Raw genomic sequence first — 14785 nt, forward strand, 5'->3', positions numbered from 1 at the left:
TGCGCTGGACAAACAGTCGGTGTGCGAGTCTGTGATCTCCTTTCCGCCTTTGCCTTAGATATGACATCGAAACGCCGCCGCCGCCCGTCACCAATTAGGGCCACAAAGCCGGGGCCGCCTAGGGCCACCTTCGCAAAACCGTCGTGTGTCGGAACTAGATCAAACGCTGCCGAAACAAACAACGAAGAAAAAAAGCGATCGCATGCCCGCAAATCATCGGTTTGCGGAGGGCAAAACAAACTAGCCAAAAGGATGCGGACCACTTCCGTATCTCAAGCAGGAGCACCGGAGAATTAGGTTGAGGGTGGATCCCGGTCGGCACGAGTGTTGCTTTAACTAATTGCATCCTTTGCGCAAAAATAATCCACTGCTACCGTAATGAGAGGGCGGACAGCGATGGAAGGAAAAGCGGGCGTGCTTCCGGGGGCGAGCAAGCAGACTGGAATGCTCTGGAAATATGTTCTCGATGCTATCACAGGCAGATATAGCATACCCGTCTTGGAGATGGTCAGTTCGGCACTAAAGAGAAGCAGTTACCGTTAAGCTTTCAGCAGATCGGAAGGTGTGAAAAGTGACCGCAACAACAATGTTGCTTACCACTTAGCTTTTTTTTTTAAAGAAAAGAAAAGAAGCGTATCATTCGTTTCGATTGGGATTTCGCTTCGGACCGTGAAACTGGTTACACAGAGCCGAGGGGCAGGAGTGACATACAGGCAAAGCAGGACCACCGGGCACGATTTGGGACCCGGGGTTTGGTGGTTACGCTAAAATTCGATAAAATTTATCGATGACCCCGATTCGGTTAGCACCGTTTAACGCAGGCGGTACGACGGTTGGCTGTGGCCCGCGGTCGTTCGGAACGGGACGGAGCCAATAGAGTTATAAATCAAGGGCAATAAGAAGGATGCGCCAGTGGAATGAGGGTGGATATATGAGTGGTCCGGTTCGTAGAAATGAGTTTTAGATTGGCGGTTTAGGGGCGTAATTTTAGATATTGGGAAGAAATTTCTCTTTTAAAGGCGGTGGTCAAGATTTTACGCGTTTGTTCCCCGGGACGAAAGATCGATTCAATAATCGGTATTGATCGTTTTCCAGGTTCAAGTCTAAAGGTTGAAAGGTTATTAGTATTTTATTGTGACCGCCCAGAAAAGGAGTTGAACATTGGTACACATTGGTGGAAGGTATTTCATTATGTTCTACAAACGGCTTATTAATGTGGTCTAGTTTCAAGACAAGTTAAGCTGCTCAAATTTCATTATGTTAATATCCTCTTTAGGATAGCCTCTAAATGGTAAGCATTTGATTAAATATTGTCATTTGCGATAACCGGTTTGACCTACAATAACCTCAGGCTATGAGATTTAACCTTGTTTCTGTTGGGATTAACCAGAAGAAAACGGGTTTGTACTCCATACATTGAGGAACGATATATTTATGATTTTTTGATGCACAATAAATCATCCAATTTCAGCAATACTAGCAATACAACATTATTGAGGCACTAAGTCGTGCTTTTAAAAAGTTAGTTCATAAAGGACTTTCCCTGAGTTTGATCTTAAGTAGAGATGAATAAAGACATTACTCTTCAAATGTTGTAATTATGTTTTCATTACTCATTATGGGCTATAATCAACTAAATAACGATTTCTCATACTTTACTTTCGTTTTAATTGTTTTGTTTTGTTTGTTTTATGACTTTTATATCTGTTTCTATCTCAAATGAAGGTATGTTTTAAAAGTACCATAGAAACTAATTGATAGTGTATAAAATGTGTTTCTTTTTATTTCTTTTCCATTAGAATCGTCATCGCCAAAAAAACAACCTAACCCATAAGGTAACACCGAAACTGCGAACCCAAACACGACGCGGTCTATAATTTGCCGTTTTACTCAATCACCTCAATTCAATCCCAATCGCAGTCCCGATTGCAGGGCAGTTTATTAAGCTAATCATAATCCTTACATCCGGCAGCACCACTTGTATCCCTCTGGAGGGTTTCCCTCCATCCACACGGCACCATAGCGCACGCCTCGAGGAAACCTGCTGCGCTGCCGTAGACGCTTCTACGCTTGCGCAACCTGCCAATTTGCTGCGAAAGCTTCAATCATCATCATCCACAGCGAAAGCAGAGCGTAAAGATCGGTCTGATATCATGGTGATTGTGGGCAAGCGTGCAAGTGGGAAGGATTCGGAAATGGGCTTTGTTTGTTTAACCGAAAACAGACCCAGAGGACCCAGAGGACCAGAAGGATTAAACGAGGGTGCGATATGTGTTACCGGCACCGGCACCGAAGCTGACGAAAGTGCCGCGAAGTTTCACGCCAGGCACGGTTGAGATTATTGAGAAAAGGGTTTTTTTTCGTTGCCGCGGCAATAATTTTCTCATCGCTCTGCACAACAGACGATAGCAACGGGATGCAGCCAGGGGTAGGATTTAATCGATTGCGATGCTTGAAGGGTCCCGCGGTTTGGCCCTTCGAAACTGGATTGCTTTACCGGGTTGCGGTGCGATGATGACGATGAAGCAAGGATGATGGAAATCTAGAGAAACTTGATGAAAGGGTGATGGATTGAGTTTTCATGGGAATCGAAAGGCAAAGGCGTGTTTGTAAGGAGAAAGGAGGGCTTCTGTTAGGGAGGGGGGAAAGAGGAGTTCGAAAAACAAACAAAATTGAGACATTATGAAGTGGCTCTACTTGAGGTGTACGGCGTGAGTGTGTACGGCGTCTTCTGGTGGCGCTGAAGTTCGTCCCTTCGTCCTGCTGGAAGCCAGGTACAACGTGCAAGGGTGAGAGAACGCCAATCCACGCCAGCCTACGAGCGAAGGACCTGCTGCTGTCGACAGTCCGAGACCGAGATTCAGCTTTCGAGGAACTTGCATTAGTTTAAAAGATGTAGCGATAATGATCCAATTCGCACTAATGCAACTCGCACCAGAGCTCCAGAACGGGCCCAGAAACCCCGAAACCGATCGAACGCATTAGCGCCGAGGGGTTTCCGACAGTAAAGTGCACGGTTTTCATCACTCCGTTACTGTTGAGGGCAGCGTCCTAACAAGGGCAGCGTCCGAGAGGATGAAAGGCGCCCGCGCCCGGAGATTAAATCGCCAAAGCGGATCATCTCCACGGTACGTCGGCATTTTGTCCGACCAATTACGATCGTTCGATAGATTGACGATGCGTTAACGGCCCTGGTAGAGAGGAGCCCGCAACCAGCTCAGAAAACTGTCCCTGACAGGCGGCATTTGGGAAGTATCGGTGTCGACGCAAACGGTTGTTCACTAACTGCCGCAAACGGTCTAATTGCCAGGTCCTCGGCAATCAGTTGCCATGTCGTGATTTGCACTGATGCTCGATGCACAAAAACTGACCGACGCTTCCGGAACAGGTTGCATCGCCGCGATTGAGGCCCATTTGTATGCCCTTAGACAACATTGTGCGTTCGGTGATGCGTGCGGTACAAAGTATGATTGATGGCTCTATATTTAAGATGCCAACTGGTCGAGAATGCTCCAAGAAAAACGGCCCAAAAAAGAAAAACGAGCTACATGCCACACTCTCTTACGCGATTTACGAACATCTTGCGATTGCCGACTGTCGAATTTAACAAATTAAAAGATAATTTAACACCTTCCCAAAAAAGTTTTCCAACTCCCCAATATCCAACACCTCTCTCTCGCGTGTCTCGTTTGTCCACAAACACATATGTCGGTGTAAGCGTCTCTTTTTTCTAATGACGATTTTGCACTTTTGAACAGGTAGCCTCTTCGGGGCGGTTGGAATCTCCCGGCAATCGAGCAATCGGCATGATGGGGCGGGCTAAGATCACTTTAAGCGGTCATATCACGGCACGCTATTGAGCGCTGGCAGGCCAACGGAGGCTGCCCACAAGTGCTCGTCTCCAGCAATCGAGCCGTTCGGTATGCGGTACGGTCGCGCTGGTAACGGTACGCGACGGGAGGGGGGCGCGAACGCGCACATTTAGAAGCCATTATGCTAAACAAGTACACGGGTCGGGCTGGCCTGAGTGTGATCTGAGCCGCCCAGACATTCCTACCATTCTTGTCATTGTTTTCGCTGCTCAGGTGGTTTCTGATTGAGCGAAGCGAAGGTGCAAAGAATCCGTGTTGCCGTAGGGTTGCACGAAGGCACGCAGATAGTGGAATAGAGGGTCAGACATCTTCCATTCCATTACTTGCAGGTTATGCAGAGCAGTATGAGTGGATTCCAATCTACGGTGAGAGGGAGGAACAACCAGATTGTGTTCTAATGTTATTTGAAGCATTTGACACCTTTACAAACAACTGATTTTATTTTATTTTTTATTAAAAAAAAGTACAAAAAATGTGCTTTTGTTAAGCGCATTGCATACTTTAAGGCTGTTCAATTTAAAACGCAGAATAATAACGAAACTCAGTAAAATGCCCTCACCAAATCAATTACCATCATGTTCAATTCCTCACATTTTCTGGCAGTGCGTAACGCATTAAAAAAACACCAAACGAGTAGCAAACAGCGTGCCGTAATTGTTTCAACGCAACAGTTCAAACAAACCCCATCCTAATTGAATAAGAACGTACAAATAGCCCAAAGAATAATGTCGAAAGAATTGCTTTATTGAAGCGATCGGTGTACATCGCATTACAACCGATTTACCAGCTCGCCCGGTAAGCCGTGCCTACCCCGGGGCCTGTAAAAACAAGTGTATACTGGTAATTATGTGCGTTTGAGCACAAGGGTGAGCTGCGTTTACCCGAAAAGAGTACATTCCTTTAAATAGCCCGAAGGCGTATAGCGCAATGCGCAAGGGAAGGAACGCGTTTTACATGATGTTTTTGCACACCCCATCCCACGTTGATGTTGTTGGGCAGTTTTGAGAACAGTGCGTTGTTTCAATTTGGATTAAGCATACAGAAAAAAAAAGAATCATTCCCTAATGCATTTCTTGTGCTATGCACGGGTCCCATAAGGATCCCATAAGGATCCCTGCTAATATTTAGATGAACATAACCGTGGGTTGGAACGCTTTGTTCATCGATCGAACTGGTCAGCGGGATATGATTGTATTGACCGAACGCGGGCATTGGCGGTAACGTTGGCTTTGAACCCAACACGCCCCGGTGGTTCCAGATGCTCCAGATCCCAGCAACGGCCACACTCTCGCGTGGTGCACAGTCTAATAAAGCGATAAAATTGGCCACGGTTGCAACGGACAATTAATATTCCATCACGCTGTCCTTACACGCAGCCACACCGATCCTCCGATCCGCACAAAAGCATCCGCGACACGGTCGGGTGTCCCAAACGAAACAAAAGATGCATCATTCCCGAGGACAAGGACCCGAAGGAGCAAAGGAAACTGGTTCGGCACAACCGAACCGCGGCCACCAGGATCGAACCGGTCGGGTCGGGTGGGCCGGTCTTTGTTGTGATTTACGCATGGGGAGAAATTTTCTCACTTAATAAATTTGTTTGACGTAAAGGTGCCACCCGCCCGGACAGACAAAAGCGGATTCCGGTGGTGCCGTTCCTTTTGTTGGCTGGTCCTGGCCGTGCCGTGACCGTGCAGGAGGTGTTTTGTGGTTGAAAGGTCGTGGTGCGTGGAACTTTTACGCACGATTTCTTTCCTCTTCGCAGCATCCTTTCTGCTGCGCTGGGAAGGACTTTAAAGCACGAGAACATGACCGTTGCTATTGGATACGCTTTGGGTTTCTTTTTGGCAAACTTTCCTACGGCGAAGATCGTAACTCGGCTTCGTTTCGCGGGACAAGTGCAACGGGGCTTGATCGTACGATCAGCGTGCAAAGGGTACGGGGAGCGCTGTTGCGGATCAGGTGTTGTTGACCTACGCATAACAAGCAAAGGATTTAAACGGCGCAAGATCTTCAGCCTGTATCCTGTCTGTGCAGGTAGGCAGAAGCGCGACGAAACAGAAGACACGATGATCAAGGTGCAGTAAGTCAAATTGCGTGTAATTTAATCCTTCCCAAGCATCTTCCCAAAGCCAAAACCCCGAGGATTGGTTACCCAGGCGTTTGGGAACTTCTTTATCAGTCTTACCAGCACCGTACTGGTGGTCCTGGGACCGGTACCGTTCAACCGAGGCTCAAAGCTCGAGGGTTCACTGCGTGGGGAGGAAAATCGATCAGACTCGACTGGATCAGAACGTTCACTGCAACGGTAAGCCGTCTCGCATGACGAGACGTGAGAACAGCTCGAGAGTAGTCTGCAATATCGCAAGAACACCGGACTCGCAGTCACAGTCTTGTTGATTGTCTTTGGCTCTATCTCCTTATTCTAGCCATCGATCCTAACGAGCGAATAATGGCACCGAACGGATCATCATTCTACGGGGTCAAGGCAAGAAAGTCCTCCAAGTAACAATCATCAAGGGCCGCATCTTCGAAAATTACTTCTTCCGGAGATATCCTGCCCAGGGGTAGCGCGGGCTTTCCGCACTCATCATCATTAGCAAAGCACGCTAAATGTGTTTAATTACCGTGCCGTGCCGATGTCCTTAATTAATTTCGGTGTCGGCGTCAAAAGACCACCTTCGTAGAGTAAACAAAAGCACCCCAAAAAGGGACTAGCGGATATTGGGAAAGAAGATTGATGAACTGTATTCTTCCACCGGAACTTGTACTATTTAAAGACTCGGTCAAGGATATTCAAACATATTGTAGTTACTGCTATAAGATCAGTTTTCTACAAGCAGCTTTGAAGATCATTGACTGTATGTTGCCGCTTAGAAAGGATTCGTTTCACTGATCCGCCGGTCGCCTGATTAATATAACACATCTCCCCGGGAGGTTCTTGAAAGATGTACGGGCAGCCTACGGGCAGCCCTGGATGTCGGCATCTTGCAAAGCGACGAAGGAACTGGATGTGTCTCATTCTAATCATTCGGTGCCAACCGCACTCACTAACAATGACCATCATTAGGCTCTAAACAGGTCGTAACAGGCGGTCTCTGTTTTTCACCCAATGTCAAGCTCCACCCCAGTTCTGGACCCATGGTGTTACCCCTTTTTTCCACTTGCTCGACTTGTTTTGGCTGTTGTTTCTGTTCTAACCCGCTCGTTTGTGTGCGGCCAATTTGCTCTATCGATTTGAGCACGCACGTCCAAAAGTCACGCTCGGTACACGCGACTCGTGCCGGTCGGTCAAGCAGCGGGTAATGGGAAGCGCTCAAATTACAAAGTATTATTCATGAAGCCTAGCCTAATCTCTAATGAGACGTTACTTCGGGGTCCTTTGGAGGAGAACGGCTTCTAGGGGGTTTGGTTAGAAGATGTCGTGCAAGTGGTCGTAACAAGTTAAAGTGGAAGTTCCAATGCTGGTTGGCAGTGATTAGAGCGCACCATTGATTAGAAGATTCGTTCCGTTTGCGCATGCAAAGCTGAGCGCAAAAGTGGATTCTCATTAGCTTAACAAGATACGGAGATGCGTGTGTTCGGAGTGTTCTTCTGCCAAGTAGGTGATGATGATCGCTTCAAGCTTCTTTTTGTCGTCATCATGTCCTCAGCCCGTTTTTACCCGTTGGGACGTCAGTTCTCATCAGTGTTGAGTGTCCTTTCGGGGTGAAAGGACGATCTGCACGTACAAAAAAAGTCCATCAATTGCAGTTTTGAAACAAACGATTGTTGGGGTAAGTTCTCACGGAAAGAGGGAAAGAGTTCTTCAGACGCTCCTCTGTTTCAGCGATCGACAAATTATCCCTTCAGAAACTAACACTACATTCCCACACAGCATTAAGCAACGCACCAAATTGTGAACCAAAGCCGATTCGCCCGATTGAATGAATACGCAGCGTACTGTCGCTCATTCTACGTTCAACCCGAACTTCCAATCAAACCCACTGTGACTGTTATTTTTCTCCTTTCATTACACAGAAAAAAGTATACACACAACAACCCCAACAACCCAACATCATTCCCGCGCGCATTGACTTTACCAGGACCTGGGAAGGTGAATTAAGGGATCTTCAAGATCAGGCGTTGGGCTCGTCCGATAATTTAAGCGAAAACACCCCAAAACCCAACCGAAACAGTCGAGCGTAATTTCGTAATTCCGATACGATGGTCGGTAGTGCCACATCGGAAACTCGAAGGGGGGATGCGATTCGGTGTGAGTGTGTGGAAGAAAGTCCAAACGCACGGCCATTCATCCTTGGCTTGGCATGGTCTTTCCCGTTCCCGTTCCGGTGGCAGCTTCCGCAGTAGGAGACGGCAGCAAAAGGGAAGCGGTTTCACTTTGCCGGGGAACTGCGCCGGGAACTGCGATTATCGATAATCGCGCTTGCCGAATAAAAACACACACACGCGCAGTGAAAAGTATGTGACAAAAGGCGGATGGGCCGTAGGAGAACATGTCCAAAAGCGCAGCCACGGGCAACCATTAGCGGCGGCCGGCTCTGGTGCAGCGGAAGACGCATCCTGCACCGTTTCGGTGACTTGTCTGACAGGCAAATTAGGGTACCACTGCCTGCAGTGGTTGCCGATTATTTGGGCACTTTTCGGGAACCCGGGGCCCTGGGGTTAAACGATAATTGTCGGTGCGCTGGTTAAGGTTACTGGTAAGGGTTGGGCTGGCGGGGATAATGCGGCAGTGCCATACCGAACGATATGGCTGCTCACACGGCTCGTTGGGGCTTACATTTCGGGTTTGAGTAAGTGTTTATCCCGCGCGAGGAATAATGCACCGTGCAAAGATACGGAAAACAGAAAGACTAAACGGGAAAGATTACTTCCTTCCTTTCTGGGTTTGGGTTTTCTTTTTTTTTATTCATTTCAAACAAATGAGTGGTTTCGGTGCATTACTGCTCGCGCAGAACCGTTGCCTTTCCACTGACAGCACGGTGAAGAATGGGTTTAGAGTAAAAAAAAGGAGAACTAACTTAGGAATAGATTAGCGCAAGAAGAATATTTATTTCCTGCTCGTAAGGAAGCAACTAATGACCTGTAAAATTACTTCATATAACTCTTTATGAAGTTGATTTGTAGTTGGTTAGTATGCATTACACTCAGACGAATTTGCATGAAATTTACAACGAAAAACACTGAAAAAATGTCACTCTCTCTCTCCAAATCCAATCTAAATCAATACTCCTTCCTCGAAAAGGGTTCAAACTATTAGCTACTGACGCGATCGGAAGGAAATCTCCCGAACGCCTTAAACAATTAAACTACTGCCATCGTAGCAACTCAGTGCAGCGCCTGCCTCAATCATCGTTTTTCGATAGCATGTGGTACACCTCGCGCTCGAAAGGACGGGGCAAAACAAAACACCCTTTTTTCCGTGGCGGCATTTGGCGCTCTACGCACGTGTTGCGTAAGGGTGCAAAGGTAACAAAGTAGAAGAGCTGAAGGTGAATAGGACAAAAAAAATGAACCACTCCGGGGGACAGAACCAAAAAAAAAAACTCACTCAAACTCGACGAAAACATTTGTGCATCCTGAATCGGTGCAACCCCTTCAGGTCCTGACTGAAAACCCGAAACCTACCTTGGACATATGGTGTGGTACAAATCTGAAGCACAACCAGCCACCAGGCACACCTGAGACGGACACTCCAAGGACATGGCCAGGGAAGGGTTAGTAATCGGTTCAAATGATATCAATACTTATCGAAACATGCACGATTGCATGATGGATCTACAAAAGTCCTGTAGGAGATATTAATTTTTCCTCTTTCCTCTTCTTAGCTTGGATCCTGGCGGTGATGTTTTGAAAACACGCCGACACGCACGCCGTGCCCTGGCGCAAGGATATTTCCAAGCAGTTGTATCGTGTATCAAAGGCAAATCAATCAAAAATCCCAGTAGCGCAAACAACACTCACCCGCAGCACAGCACAAAAGAAAAGAGCCGCCACTGACCATCCTAATTGCACGCTGGGCATGAGGGCAACTTCCCTCCAGATCTATGCGGACCTCAATCAGCGGGGTTTTGCATGTTATTGTGCTCCTTTTGTCCAGTGGTGGTATACCACCCGCTTTGCGCATTTTGTTCTTCTCATTTTTCACGCATCTTGGCGGTTTAGATCCGATAGATCCTTGCTGCCTCCAGGGCTTGTGCATGAATTCAACCGATAATAGAGTCCCAAAATATGGCCACTGTGACCGAGGCTCTTTGTTCTTTCTTCTGTGGTGGTCACTTTCGGTGGTCGATTTTGAATAATAAAAAAAATATTGTTTACAAGGCGGTGCAATTCTTAGCGCCTCCCGTTCCGGGTCCTTTGCAGCCAGATGCTTTGTTTGCAAAACAAAAGATAGCTTCCAAAATTTTGTAATTTCTTAAAAGATTGGTCAGTTTTGATGGAAGCCAAAAAAGCAAAAGAAAAATTAATGCAATTATTTCAACTTCCTTATGATCGCCCCCAAGAATTGTGATCACTAGTTTTGATGAAATAGGATTTGTGTTTTTTATGATGCAGTTGTTGTAATTCATTTGATTCTTTTTGAATCAACCAAAAAAAAAAAGGTAATGAAAGAAATGGAAGCAAAAATAGACTACAAAGAAGTTGGTAATATTAAAGCAACATGTGCGTGACTTCTTGCTCGTATCTGCATGATGTTGCACCATTGGTTAGGGACAAACGGAAGAGAAATATAGTGAAAAAGTTACAAAACAACAGCAGCCAAAACAACAGCAAAAAAACAGAGGAAATAGACTCGGGATGTTTCTGGGCACACGACGCACACCGGAGCTGCTGTTGCGCCCAGCTGTGATCTGTTCGCGAGCACCTAGACTCACGGAGCAGTAGGAAATCGGAATCTTTCTTAGCGCTCAGGGCACAACATAGACGAGCGAATCGGAAGCGTACGACAGGCGTACGACGAGCTTTCGGTTGGTGTAACATATTGGTGCGTATCGAACAGGCTGAAGATCACAAATGGGATCAATAAAATAATAATGATCGAGCAAAAAAAAAAAACACTGCTACCCGGAAAACGATTTAGGGGAGATATGTTGGAGTTTTTGAAGAGTTTGCTACTGTCAAACAGAACAATGGATGGTTTCAATGTTACAAAAGAACATGATTGAGTGTGTTGAGGTTTATGAGATTTACTAACCATTTCTAAGTGGAGATAAATATAGAGCTCCGTTTGGTTACAGATTTTCCTGGAAAAACTTGCTTTAAAACACTTCAACCGAATATTGTTCTATTCCACGACCTATATCGATAAAGTTTTCAAAGATCTGGAGCATGCTAATGTAGCAAAATAACTTCTGAACGGATCGCAACCGTAGCCAACCCCTCCTACATCCTGTCAAGAGCAGGATCCTTCAAAGTCGATGATCATTATACCCAACAAAACGGACACAGTCCCTGACCGTTGGTAAAACCATGGACACCATAGGGAAAGTGTTGCTTTCTCTCGAGTCACGATCCTCGGGCTTCACCCCAACCAACCGACCAACCATCATTAGCGAGCGAGCGTGATGAGCGTTTGCCGTTTCTGTAACCGATCCTTACCGAAGTAGGCGGGTGTAAGCGGCGCCAGCCAGCACCATCGTAGTACAGGCGCCCAAATGCGAGCAAATATTGACTTCTCATCCATCCAAGATGAGCGCTCAATGAACTGAACTGCAACTCGGCACCGCTCAGGGAGGGTGTGACGGAGCAGTTTTAATTGCGCAAAATATGAACCGGCTTCGAATCGGACGTCCGCCCAACGATCGCAGCATAATTTATGATGCCACAAGTATTCCGCAATCCACCCGAAAAACCCCGAAAAAGGATCAATGGAAGCGCGTGGCAGTAAAGTTCGCCTAACGACGCCGTAAAGTCGATTACTGGCACAGGGCGGTCTTGGCGGGATGTCGCTTTGTCGGTTGCCGACAATGTCCTGGGCCGCACTGCAGGGGGGGAAATGGACAAGAAGGCAACAACGGATAATGTCACCCAAAGGGTCTGAAAAGGCCCTGGCCTTTCCCGTACCTGCACTTTTGTGTGAATTGAAACCTGCAATTGCGGTAACAGGTACTAAGTACTTACCGCTTAGGGGAAATTTGCAGCTCGTTTGTTGTGACAGTGTTGTTTGACAACGGGAAGCCAGTGCTCGGGGTGGTCGTTGACAGGTTGGATACTAGATCATTATTTGAAGCGCATTCGTTACATCTTGCTTTTAATTTGCAAGGTTTATAGATGTATTAGGTGAGTTTTTATAGATATCTTGTTTCTTTTTCTTGAAGCTCCAGAGTTCCTGCATATCTAGAGCCAATAAACTTAACTGAAAGCATCCTTGAAAGATCTGCTCCGTAGTAAAAACTAAGCAAAATAAGCAATAATTTAAATGGTAAAACCCGTCAACCCACGTTTGCACCGACCAAATCGCTTAACGGCGTTTTTGCTAGCTCCCTCTCTTCTGCCTGCAGCAACTTGGCCGTACAGCCAAGAGGAACGAACCCAGCGTTGTTTAAAATTCATCTCCGTACGGGGTTTTTCTTTCGCTCGAGAACCCTTATGCAACGTAAAAACGGTCCTCTTCGGTATGTGTTTTTGTGTTTGTGTGTATGTGTTTTTTTCTTCTGCTTTATTCGCACCCTTTCTTTGCGTTTGGTCAATGTTTATCATTAGCGGTATACAGCGGCCCGGTCATCTCAACGCAACCCGCAGCTTTGGTAGAGTGAGTGCCGTGAGAAAGTTAACGCGCTAACACAAGTCAGTCAGTCACCTTCGGACACTGGAGGACCGTTTTGGGTGAAGAATTCTTAAGCCTTAGGAAGCAAGCGATCGATTTCAAGGTTGGGAATTACCCGCTGTAATGGGAGGAAACCTGAGCTGAAATAAGTATAAAATATCGAACAATAAAAAACACACACACATATAGAGGTATAATTTTCATACTTGTACATAGTTTGTTTTATTCGCTAATAACTAATCAATAATATTCATAAAAGTAACAGTAGACAAATAATTTAACATTGATGTATCAGTTTTGTTTTGTTTTTTTTTTACACTTCAAACTTAACCTTATTGCTAGCGCGGGTGCATCATCCACCCAGTGCGTAACCCCACAGAATATCCCAAAGAAAGCTCCCCGAAAGCGTACGGAAGCGAGCATTCGGGCAGGCAAGGGGAAGAAAATGTAGCCTCGTTTTAGGTTTTGTTCGCTGTATACGTTTCACCGCAGGTTTCCAACACACCCCGTGGACTGTACAAAGGGGGCATGCAGCCTCCCAGAACCTTCGCCCCAAAAGCAACGAGCGCGACTACTACTGCAACAGATCACACAACGCCGTAATGTAGGTCTGTGCCATCTGGAGCGTCTCGTGCTTGGACAGCTGCCGATCGTTCCCGAGCGAGGGCAGATACTGGCGCAGCCGATCGAACGCATCGTTCAGGTTCTGCATCCGCTTCCGTTCGCGTGCGTTTGCCGCCAGCCGGCGCTTCTTCTTGATCTGGGGTGGGACCTGTTTGCGCTTCCGCTTGCCGATCACACCGACAGCGCCGGTGGTGCCTTCGGAGTGCACGTTGTTCGGGTCAGCCGCCCTGGGGAACAGACTCTTCGGGAAGGTGAGACAGGACAGGTCGGCACGGGAGGTGGCATCCGTTTCGGCACCGCTCGGTGGTTCCGGTTTCGCTTTTGGTTTCCGGTTGTACTGGCGCTTTTTCACCGGCAGGTTAGTGGTGGGAGGTGATGTATTGCAACCATTGCTGGCAGGGTGTACCGATTGTACGGTGGCGAGTGGTGCTGGCGGTGGTGGCGAGAGTGGAAGTATGGCGGAGGGAAGTAGTGACGGCAGCTGGGAGGGTTTCTGCTGCTGCATGGCCATCAGATTTTCTTTGTACTCTTCCACATCGACGAAGCTACGCTGGGGGGAGTTGGCAAGCGAGTAGTAGTCGGGGCTTTCCGACCCAAAGCTTGAGGGGCTCGGGGTCATCCAGCTGTCCGGATAGTTGTCCATAAAGCCGGGCAGTATCACCACATTGGGTGCAGCCGATTGGGCCACAAGGTTGGTGTTGTTGGCGGAGGTGGTGGTGACGGTGTTGGATGCGTACGAGTAGTTCGAGTTAAGGTAGCTCGACTCGGCTAAGGATGATGGCACTTCGAGCTGTTCCATTTTGACGTTTACACTGCCGCATGCGGGTTCGTGGCCGTAGTAGTAGAAGGGAGCGTGTCGGCCAAATTCACTTGTCATTTTTCAACACGATCTGTTCGCTAAATCGTTTCGTCACGGGAGTTCTTCAAAACACTGAATGCTTCACACTGACGCAAGGCACAAACAAACACCGATCAGCTAGTACTGTGCACACATTCACGGGCCGGACGCTTTTCAGGATCTTTCGAGCAGATGAGTTCGAGACGGTTCGTTTGCGAGGGTTCGTTCCGCAATGACTTCGGGTTCGGTTTAATCCGCTTGTATTTATACCCTTACGGAACGCTTCGGAGCTCACGGCCTTTGCTTCATTCACCTGATTCTTCAGGCTTCAGGCCCGTTGTGCGTTGTGTTTTCTTCCACCCTTCCCTCGAACTCGGTCCCAAGATCGAAACATCCTGCCATTGTTCGTTTCGAGCTCGGGCACTTCGGCTTCATCCCCACTCCGGGAAGCGGGCTTTCGTTTCTATAGCAACCGAAAGGCAGTGCAGTGTGCAAGCCTACGCCAAGCCAAACGAATCGCAGCCTCCTAAGCACGTGCCGTTCGGCCAATCAGGTGTGCTTGTACCGGGCTTGGACCGTAAAGGGGAAGAAAAGACGCATAGAATATTATTATAATTTCGCCCCCGGCAAAGCAATAATAATAATGATAGTAGGAACGATATCTGCAGCCGTTACCAT

The 14785-nt window shown here is 47.3% G+C and overlaps 1 protein-coding gene across 1 annotated transcript; it reads right to left on the reverse strand.

Annotated features, from left to right (window-relative positions):
* Positions 1-12833: 12833 nt before the first annotated feature.
* On the reverse strand, positions 12834-14559 carry LOC1281434 (protein atonal). Its single transcript, XM_321345.4, has one exon. The coding sequence runs from the start codon at positions 14144-14146 to the stop codon at positions 13220-13222; it is 927 nt and encodes a 308-aa protein (XP_321345.4). The 5' UTR covers positions 14147-14559; the 3' UTR covers positions 12834-13219.
* Between the last annotated feature and the right edge of the window lie 226 nt (positions 14560-14785).

Source organism: Anopheles gambiae, chromosome 2, assembly GCF_943734735.2.
Source record: "Anopheles gambiae chromosome 2, idAnoGambNW_F1_1, whole genome shotgun sequence".
Taxonomy (NCBI): domain Eukaryota; kingdom Metazoa; phylum Arthropoda; class Insecta; order Diptera; family Culicidae; genus Anopheles; species Anopheles gambiae.